This window comes from Rattus norvegicus, chromosome 5 (genome assembly GCF_036323735.1).
Source record: "Rattus norvegicus strain BN/NHsdMcwi chromosome 5, GRCr8, whole genome shotgun sequence".
NCBI classification, from domain to species: Eukaryota; Metazoa; Chordata; class Mammalia; order Rodentia; family Muridae; genus Rattus; species Rattus norvegicus.
This window is the reverse complement of record NC_086023.1, coordinates 151,748,725-151,758,222: the sequence shown is the minus strand read 5'-3', so window position 1 is coordinate 151,758,222 and position 9,498 is coordinate 151,748,725. Positions and strand designations below refer to the sequence as shown.

The 9,498-nt window shown below is 54.4% G+C and overlaps 2 protein-coding genes across 3 annotated transcripts; one reads left to right on the top strand and one right to left on the bottom strand.

Annotated features, from left to right (window-relative positions):
- The first annotated feature begins 479 nt into the window (after positions 1–479).
- On the top strand, positions 480–3,450 carry Fam110d (family with sequence similarity 110, member D). 2 transcript variants are annotated; one of them, XM_006239122.5, is made up of 3 exons: positions 481–546; positions 1,179–1,253; positions 2,299–3,450. In XM_006239122.5, exon 3 carries the CDS (start codon positions 2,392–2,394, stop codon positions 3,205–3,207), a length of 816 nt encoding a protein of 271 aa, XP_006239184.1. In that variant the 5' UTR covers positions 481–546; positions 1,179–1,253; positions 2,299–2,391; the 3' UTR covers positions 3,208–3,450. The 2 variants fall into 2 exon arrangements, with proteins under 2 accessions (NP_001102740.1, XP_006239184.1); NM_001109270.1 differs by lacking the exon at positions 1,179–1,253 and having other exon boundaries at positions 480–546; positions 2,299–3,443.
- A 1,421-nt stretch (positions 3,451–4,871) lies between these two features.
- C5h1orf232 (similar to human chromosome 1 open reading frame 230) lies at positions 4,872–8,086 on the bottom strand. The gene is made up of 4 exons (NM_001419606.1): positions 7,935–8,086; positions 6,513–6,596; positions 6,299–6,396; positions 4,872–5,232 (listed from the first exon to the last, which is right to left on the bottom strand). Exons 1-4 carry the CDS (start codon positions 8,016–8,018, stop codon positions 4,932–4,934), a joined length of 567 nt encoding a protein of 188 aa, NP_001406535.1. The 5' UTR covers positions 8,019–8,086; the 3' UTR covers positions 4,872–4,931.
- Positions 8,087–9,498: the final 1,412 nt, after the last annotated feature.

The following is a 9,498-nucleotide window of genomic DNA, read 5'->3' as shown; positions in this document are numbered from 1 at the left end:
ATCCTCATGTTCCCTGCACACCTGCAGCACACTGCACCCACCTTTAGGGTGCAGATACTGGGGCTCACCTCTAAGAAGAGAAGGCTTCCCACGCTCCAACACCAGGAATAAAACAGGCCTAAACCTGATAGAGGAGGGAAAAAGCAAATGGTACAGCACCCACTTCTGCCCCCTGTTCTACATCGGCCAGTACTTCAGAGGGAGCCTGCAGAGCTCAAGGTCCTGTTTCTTCAGCCCAAGTTTACAGTGCCTCCATGACAACCATTGAACCTGACAGAGACTATTTATCTAACCATCTGTAGAGAAAAGTTACAGGAACCCAGCCCAAGGGTCCCGACAGCACTAAGTTTGGTCAGGAAGGAGTTAATTGAGTCTGAGCTCTGGGTCAGGAAGAGTTAACCTAGGGGGTGGAGGCTCTCCGCTTTTCCTGTGGAGAGAGTAAGGGTTGGCTGCGGCCAAAGTTACTCCATAGTCCCTGCTGTCCTGTCAGCCTTCCTTCAGCCTGGGCATACCCGGGGACCACTGAAACTCAGCGTCTCCACAGAGGTGAGTGTATCCAGAGCCCAGCACTGGGTGGGAAGGCAGCAGGGTGGGAGAGCAACTTTGGATTGATGGTAAGGAGGCTACTGAACCTAGAAGGGCAGAGTCAGAGCTGGGGTGGACAGAGCTGGAATTTACTAAGTCTAGGGCTGGGAGAGGTTAGGCAGTGGGGCAGAGAAGACAAGAGTGACTACCAGTCTAGAATGGGCTGTCTGTGGTCAAACATCAAAGCCAGCCCAAAAAACAGGGAGCAGGCAGGGGACAGTAGACTATTTTGGTCCTTGTGTTTAGAGACTTTTTATAGCCTCTCTGCTCAAGACTAAAGAGAGGAGAGGACAGAGGCCATCCGTGAGGTCAGACATGCTCAGTGCCCTCCTGGGACCTTGGAATCTGACCCACTGCCTGAGTGTAGTTCCTGAGAGAATAGAGCGGGGCTCCGGGAGACTGTCATTGCTACCTAGGTTTCAACCATTCACATTCTAGTCAGATTTACCAGATACGGCCGAGTAGTGGAGTGGAACCTGTGGTGTGGGCTGGGGCTGCAGTTGCCAGGGTCTCTGCTCTGAGGTTTCTGTGAAGGGTGGAGGTCACCTCTTCTTCACACACTCTTGCCTAGTTTGTTCCTTTGTTGCCTCCAGATCCAAGGTTCCTTCAGTCCGCAGAACCAATAAGTCCTTCTCAGCTGTGCGGGGACGGGAAGTCGGCGGGCGAGGGTGGGTATGTTGAGCCATGTGGGTGGCCCATTCTGTTAGCTGACAAGAAAACTGTCAGTCCTTGATTTACCTTCCCTCTTGCCCTTTTCTGCAGCACAAGGGAGGTGAAGGGAAAAGGCCAGAGGTTTCTGGATGGGAAGGAGGCAGGGACCCTGAGGATCAATTTCTGGGTGTGTAAGTTATTCGGAAGAATCGGTGGAGGGAACCGATTAGTGAGACTTGGGGTTCCTGCCTGGTTTTATAACAGCAAGATCAGAAACCAAACCCCAGAGGAAAATGTTCTCATAGGCCAGCAGGGAGTCTAAACTGATTTAGATTTGCACAGTAAAGCAAGAAATCTGGATCCCAAGGTGGCACCCTAACTCTCAAAAGAACCAATATAAACCCATTTCTTTCCAGGCCATTGTCCTGTCCTCTGAAATGGAAGTGTGGGGGTTGTTGGATGGAATGGTATTTACGGTTAGGCTTTCTGGGACTCCCCTTGGCAGGGGCATGGAGTGGCTGGCAGTCGCAGACTGATATGGCCTAGGGACCACCTCCCTCTCCTTCCTGAATAGCCCTGCCGGGCCTGGGCAAGGAAGCTGGCAGCAGTTCCTAGAGGCTTCTACCCTATGGTTATGTCCCTGACCTCGGTGCTTGGGGGCGGGAAGGGTGGGTCGACTGCAGTCACCCTGTGGCTGGGGAACCTCCTTGTCTTGGGTTTGAAGCTGCACTGTTGGGAAGAGGTATTTTTTCCGGTTAAGGCCGATTTCGGGAATCGGGTTAGGACCCGCCTGATTTTTCCTTTCCAAGTGTCCTGCTTGCTTGTCCTGTGTGCATGGCCCAGTGACCAGATTGGGCTGCTCTCAAAGGGGCGTAGATACCCCCTCCCCAAGAACCACCCAATGTCTCTAAAGGATTGGGAGGGAGGTTCTACCTTCTGCTCTCTGGGCATGGCACCAGTTGGTGGGGGAGGGGTGACTGGCTGATCCTCCACCCAGAAATGCCTGCGGGAGAGGGGCAGGAACAGCCTACTCTCTTCCAGACAATTCCTCTCTTCCTACAGGCGCCAGGAACTCCAGAGAATTGCTCGCTGCTTCTCAGTTACTTGTGCATCCTTCATTGTGTATGGAGCACTGGCCTGCCCAGCTCCGTTAAGATGCTCTTGGCCTCACCCACTACACCATCGAGGGGACGAACCCCCAGCGCCGTGGAAAGACTGGAGGCTGACAAAGCCAAGTACGTCAAGACGCACCAAGTGATAGTGCGTCGTCAGGAGCCAGCCCTGCGCGGGGGATCAGGACCACTGACACCACACCCCTGCAATGAGCTGGGGGCCTCTGCCTCGCCCAGAACGCCTGGGCCTGCTCGCCGGGGTAGCGGCAGGCGACAGCCAAGACCCGACTCCCTTATCTTCTACCGCCAGAAGCGGGACTGCAAGGCTTCAGTGAACAAAGAGAACGCCAAGGGCCAGGGGCTAGTACGACGCCTCTTCCTGGGCGCTACCCGGGACGCAGCTCCGAGCAGCCCGGCCCCTACAGAGAGACCTGGGGCTCCCGCGGGGTGGGCTGGGTCCCCAGATACTCCGGAGGCGACAGGGAAGCGCGCATTGTGTCCCACATGCTCGCTGCCACTGTCAGAGAAGGAGCGATTCTTCAACTACTGCGGCTTGGAGCGCGCGCTGGTGGAGGTGCTGGGCGCTGAGCGCTTCTCTCCGCAGAGCTGGGGTGCAGAGCACAGCCCGCAGGTTGCAACGTCGCCGCCGCCAGGCTCCGGGGACACCAGCGATTGGACATCCAGCGACAGGGACGCGGGTAGCCCGGACTGTGCGGGCGGCGGCGGGGGCTCGGAGGCGGCGGGGTCGGCGCGGGACGGACGCCCCACGGTGTCGGTGGTGGAACGCAACGCGCGCGTCATCCAGTGGTTATATGGCTGCCAGCGCGCGCGCGCCCCGCCGCGCGAGTCCGAGGTGTGACCACCACCACACGGGAGGACGGCTCCCGGAGAGCTCGCCTCGTCCGTGAACAAACCCTTCCCCTGGTTCTTAGGCTCCCGGATCTGCTCCCTGAACAGGCGGGACCACAGGGGGCCAAGCGCGCACTGTGGAAACCGGTAGAGTGGCCACGTGTCCTCTCTAGATGCTAAATGTGAGCAGTGATGGACTTGGGGTGGGAGATGAGCGAACTACTGAATAAAGCTAAAATGTTATTTACTAAAAGGACCATGAGTTTGGTTTAGCGGGCATATGTTGAAGAAAGAAAGAGGAGAACTGGTTCGCGTGGCTGAGTGTGAGAGTTTGACCAAGCGGGGACCTTTGTCGGTTATTATAGAAGGTAGAGGATAGCTTTCTGCAGGAGCTGTAATGCATGTGGCCAATGTTCCTGGAATTTAGAAAGTGCTCGATACACTGTAGCTTGCTTGAATTACCCAGGATCCCCCGAGCTTCGCACACCAGCCTCGCCCTCCCAGAGTCCGGAGGCAAGAAAGGCTGAGGCTTGGAGGATCTGCGACGGAAACTACTAAAACTGGGACACCTTTAGGTCAAGATTCGGATCCTCCTGCTACTATTATTGTCTGTGTGTGTCCCAGGTCAGCCTCGCCCTGTTAGCAACCACTGTGGTTTTTAACACTGGGGATTGAACACAGGATTTCATGCAGCTAGAAGCCCTCAAACAACTATATGCCCAGCAGGGTTCCTTTTTCTCAGGCGACACAAAGTCGCGGGTTTTCCTCACAGGTTCCGGTCGAAGCCTTTGTTCAGGATTTTCCTCCTTCAGCTCAGATTTCCTTCCCCGACTCTTCATTCTTCTCCAGGAAACTTTCCCAAAATTCCCCATGTCCTCTGAGTTCCCACGGGTAGCCAGCCCTTTTTTGTGCCTCAACAAAACCTTGAATGGGACCCGCTGGTAGGGAGCTACCTCGTTGGCCCAGCATTTTCGTGTATTTCTTTCTTTTTTTTTTATTTCTATATTTTTTTTATTAACTTGAGTATTTCTTATATACATTTCAAGTGTTATTCCCTTTCCCGGTATCCGGCAAACATCCCCCTCCCCCCTCCCCTTCCTTATGGGTGTTCCCCTCCCAACCCTCCCCCCATTGCCGCCCTCCCCCCACCAGTCTAGTTCACTGGGGGTTCAGTCTTAGCAGGACCCAGGGCTTCCCCTTCCACTGGTGCTCTTACTAGGATATGCATTGCTACCTATGAGGTCAGAGTCCAGGGTCAGTCCATGTATAGTCTTTGGGTAGTAGCTTAGTCCCTGGAAGCTCTGGTTGCTTGGCATTGTTGTACATATGGAGTCTCGAGCCCCTTCAAGCTCTTCCAGTTCTTTCTCTGATTCCTTCAACGGGGGTCCTATTCTCAGTTCATTTTCGTGTATTTCGAAATCGCATATGCCGTTGGGTCACTAGCAGGGTTTGCTGAATGAAAGGAAGCTGGACAGGGGAGTCTGCCTTCTGGGGCTTTCTGGAAAGTCGCATCTTAAATCTAAGGCCATCCATCCTGTCACCTGAAGTGCCTTGGAACTTGTCAGTAAAGAAGGTAAGGAACCCTTTAGCCAGACGCCCCCCACCTACGAGGTCGCCTGCCTAAAAGTAGCTTTTCCTGTTGTCCGAGAAAAAAAATTACGCTATCACACTGAGTGTCGATCCAGGAGATTTTATGGAAGGTAGGGAAGGACGGGCGCCAGCGAGACTGGCCAGCTAGTCGCCCTTAGGCACGGCCTTCACCCTCATCTCTGCCAGTTTGTGGGTGAGGAAACCCCACTTGAAGCCTGCCGCGGGATCCGCCTCCGGTGTCTCGGGGCACTCGGTGGCCTCCTCGGCAGGCTTGTCGTCCTGGGACTCCAGGTTCTGCTCCGCGGTGGTTTCCACGCCGCGCAGCATGGACGCCGCCGCCTGCTGCTGCTGCTGCCACCTGCTGGCGAACGCGTTCCAGAATCCTGGTCCGCGCGGCTCGGTCTCGGGGGCGGTCGCCTGGGTGGAAGGGGGCGCAGCCAGTGGGCTGCAGGAGAGGTAGGGGGTCAGCATGATGGCCAGGGGTCCCAGAGAGGGGCAGTGGGCAGAAGAAAGGACAGGCAGTGCGGCCAAGGGAGTCCGGGCAAGGTCTGCAAGCAAGGGCAGGTGGGGACAGGAGAGAAGATGAGATGGTTGGGCAGAGGGGAACTGGGATTTCCGAGTTGGGGTGGGTGGGTGGGGTCAGGAATTTGGAGAAGTGACTCTGGCGCAGAGACGAGGGTCTCTGAGAGGAGGAGGCAGGAGAGAGTTGGGGTGGGCTTGTTTAGGCCCTATAGAAGGGAATCCCTCAGGCTCTAGGATCGAGGGAAAGAGGAGTTTGGTACACGGAGAAAGTGGAAGAGATCTTGGCACAGATGCTTAGAAAAGATGAGGGGTAAGGCGGATTCGATGTGGAGAAGGGCTGTGAAGGAGGGGCGATAAGGCTTGAAGAAGAAGCCTTGCCTCTGGAAAAGTCCTTGGAGAACTGGGACTGGAGGGTGGGGGGTAGGACCCCTGAGGCAAGAGTAATAATGGTTGGAGGTCCTAGGGAAGAAGGAAATGTGGTGGGTGGGTGGGAGGGGTTGAAAGAAAGCAGACATGCTGAGTGTGTAAGAAACAAAGCCAGCTAGAGATGAAGCCCCGAGTCTGTTCTCAATACCAAAGACCTTGTCAAGCAATGCTTTCCAAACTGGTGTGCCTTGGGGTCCTCTGGGATCCTCAGACCTCTATGGACACCAAGAGAATCAGAAGAAGGGGATCTATGCTGGTGACAAGCTGCTTTGGATAGTGAAGTTTTACCATCTAGACCATGTCAAGGTCTTCTCTGCTGTCCTGGGTTCAAGGGAGCTGGCTGTCCTCAGGAAGAGGGAGGAGCCGCCCATAAGGACTGCCCTTTACCTCAGTCCCAAGAGGTCTGATTCTATCTCCTACCCAGGTCTGCTGTCTCCTGATAGGAAAGAGCATTCTGGGGCTGTCCCTATAAAGCCCTAGAGGATTAGAAGGGCAGAGGGAGCCATGGTGGCAGAAGGGAGATCGTAGGACCCTTCCAGCCCCGCCCCTAAGGACACACGTACTGATCAGCACAGGGCTCTGGTGGCAGCAGTTTGTCCTCATCTTCTTTGTTAAACAGAGACGACATTGTCAGCCAGCCTTTCACCCCGACCCCCTGAACCTGGGAGGGAAGAGCTGGGAGTCAGGAATATGGCCGAGATGCAGCCAAGCCTCCAGGGCTTCACCACTGCCTCCGGCAGGCTTCCCAGGCTCGGATGAAAGGACTGCTGAACTCACCCTGCGGGCCAGCTGTGACATGGGGTTGAACATCTCCTCCGTGGGTTCTGCCGTCTCAGACTCCACCAAAGCTGGGCTCTCCCTCTGGGACACAAGACACCCCCCAACCCCTGGCGTGAGAGGAGCCCCATTGCTAACCAGTGCACACACACAAGGCAGTCTGTGTACCATAGAAGCACATCTATTGTGCACCCTGCATCTCCACGAGAGCCCCTGGGAATGCTTGCAGATACACTTATCTCTACATAATGCCTCTGCTCACACACACAAGCCTGCCTGGTAAATCTCTGAGCACATATGCCTGCCCACTCCCAAACACATCCAGACGAACTCAAAACCTCAGACGAGGGCACCCGATATGCACTACTACCAGCATCCATGCTTCTTTGTGGCCACACCTTCCCCCCTGTATACGCATGGATGTGCAGTCAGGCGCCCACACGAGAGTACTCATGTGGCTAAGCGATTCCTGTGTCCTCTTCTCCAGCAGGAAGCTGGCTAAACAGAGACCTATGCACAGCAGTTTTCTCCCGCCAACCAAGTGTAACACCTGGAAATGCCTACACGAAAGTGTACAGGTACAGAAGCATGCTCAAAACACACATCCACGAAAACTCCCGAAGTCCAGTTCACACCGGCACCGGAGTTTCCACAGAGACACTAATTGCTAGCGTTTTTCCTACAGTCACATCCACAGAAACCCAGTCTTGGACACCAACCTGTCCAGTCGTATGCTTATCCGCCCCCTCACTGGGCTAGTTCCTGCCCCTGTCCTTTCTATTTGTGTACCCACCACTTACCACAGCTTCTAGTCTAGACGTAAACTGTCTTTGCTTCAAAGTCATTTTGGGCCCTCCCTGTCACAACCAAGTATGGTGCAAGTATGGCTTTGATTGGACGCTGCTACTGTGGTCTGCAGAGCATTAAGCGCTATTCCCTAAGGGTTTGGGGATTTAGCTCAGTGGTAGAGTGCTTGCTTAGCAAGCGCAAGGCCCTGGGTTCGGTCCCCAGCTCCGAAAAAAAAAAAAAAAAAAAAAAAAAAAAAAAAAGAAAAAAAAAAAAAAGAGCAGAGCTACTCCCTACTCCTATAAACTGGAGTTCATTACTCTCCAGGCAAGGGATCCCACTCCGATTAGCTCTGCCCACCAGAAAGCTGTATAAAGCGCAATGCACTTTTGTATCTACTGCCAAGTGGCACAGGGATGATCTTTACCACACGGCAGTTCATGAGATGCTTGGGGTCAGTGGTGCTTCTCTCGTGGCCCTGGCTCTCCCTGTTCTCCTTCTCTTGAACATCTGTCATTGCACTGCACTGTTCCTGATCTCACAAAGGAATCTATCTTCTTCCCCAGCCCATTCAATGCTCTCTATGCTCCCTCGCTCTGCTGTCTGTCTGTCCTAGAAAACACGGACAGAACCTACCTCTTCTGCCAGGTCCTCTTCAGATTCTCCACTCAGAGTCTGTAGCACTTTGGACTTGTAAGCTTTCCAGAAGGCTTGGTTCATGGCTGCCAGAGAAAGGGGACTGGCACCCAGGCACGGAAGGTGGGAGCTCAATGACCAGCAGTGGCTCTGCTTCCAGAAGCTTGGAAGAACTGAGAGCCTGTCCCAGAGATCCGGTGACTTCATGAAAGATGTACTAGCCTCCCCAGCTGGCACAGTGCCAAGCAGGTAAACCTGATCCCGGTGAGTCTGAGGTTGGGACGGGCTTGTACCATCTCAGCCCCCACCCTGTCTTGCTGGTCTTGACCCACATTGACAAACGTTAATGAAGTCAGTCTTTTTGGAGAGTCTGGTTTCCTGCCTGCACTGGATACTGGCTGATGGTTCATCTCTTGGAAGAGCTGTAGAAAATGTTTTCCACTCAAAGTCTTGAGTCCAGGAGCCATACCTATGCATTCCGTGATTGTAGCCATTCTAGCTAAGTCCTCGTCAGGGTCCTACCCTGTGTCTACCCAGTCCTCATGAGCTGGAGTGGGACAACCCCAGGTCTCCAGTCAGCATCCTGGGCTTCCATTTCACTGCTGGTCTGGCCTAGAAACCTGTTCTCCCCAGGGATGCACGTGCCTGACTCCCTGTTTCCTGGCAACTCGTTCCAAAGGGCCAGAACTCTGAATTATTGCTGAGGTCCTCTCCCCCCATAGAGTAGAGCTGGCGTTGGCCAGCCTGAGAGGCACCAGGCCAAGAGGAGTGAAGGCACCACTTCTTGGTCATTTTCCTGTTTTCCGCCAGCCCTGCCCTGGGAGCCTGGGCATAGAGAAAGAAAGCAGAGGTGGGGGGTTCTCCTAGGAACATTTCCTCTTGTGCTAGGGATACAGTGCCCCACACCAAACTCCCGCGTTAGACTGCCTGCCTGGATTACATGAAGTCCCAGGCACCAACCCCAGTTCTGAAAAACCAACCAACCAACCAACCAGCCAACCAACCAATCGAGCAATCAAGCAAGCAACCAAACAACAGCAGACAAAAGGCTCTTTTTGTAAGAAGAGCTGAACATTCTTCAAGGACAGACCCCTTAGGTGGTAGATTCTTTGTGAAACAATTTAACGCTCTTTGCCCCAGGAATTTGCTTGAGAGTAGAGGGGCGTGGAGCTGGGGGACAGAGGAGAGAGGTAAAAGGAAACGCCAAGGGTTGAGGTGGGGGGAAGAAGGCTCTTTGTTAGAACCTAGAGGTTTCTCTGGGTGACTCATCCATGATCACACTAATTCTCATTGATGAAGTAATTTATTCATGGCACAAGCATCGGTGCTGTCCAGAGACGTTAAAAGCATCCCCTACCACTGAAATCCGAGGTGTGGAAACCGGGAAGTGATGCTGGGGCAGGAGGAATGGTGGGACCGGCTCCCTCAGGCCCGCTCCTGCCCCTTCAGAGCCCAGTCACTATCTGGATGACCACCTGGGGACGCTCAAGCAGTCAGCCCGCCCGTGACGTCATCAGAAGCAGTCTGCCTAGTCCTGCTCCGCCCCCGGGCGGGCCTTTCGGGA

Excerpts from the sequence above, each read along its gene's own strand:
- Fam110d (XM_006239122.5), top strand. The coding sequence starts at position 2,392 with ATGCTCTTGGCCTCACCCACTACACCATCGAGGGGACGAACCCCCAGC.
- C5h1orf232 (NM_001419606.1), bottom strand. The coding sequence starts at position 8,018 with ATGAACCAAGCCTTCTGGAAAGCTTACAAGTCCAAAGTGCTACAGACT. Across the intron at positions 6,597-7,934 it reads AAGAGGACCTGGCAGAAGAG|AGGGAGAGCCCAGCTTTGGT; the intron begins GTAGGTTCTGTC and ends CTTGTGTCCCAG. Across the intron at positions 5,233-6,298 it reads CCAGAGCCCTGTGCTGATCA|CCCACTGGCTGCGCCCCCTT; the intron begins GTACGTGTGTCC and ends CCTCTCCTGCAG.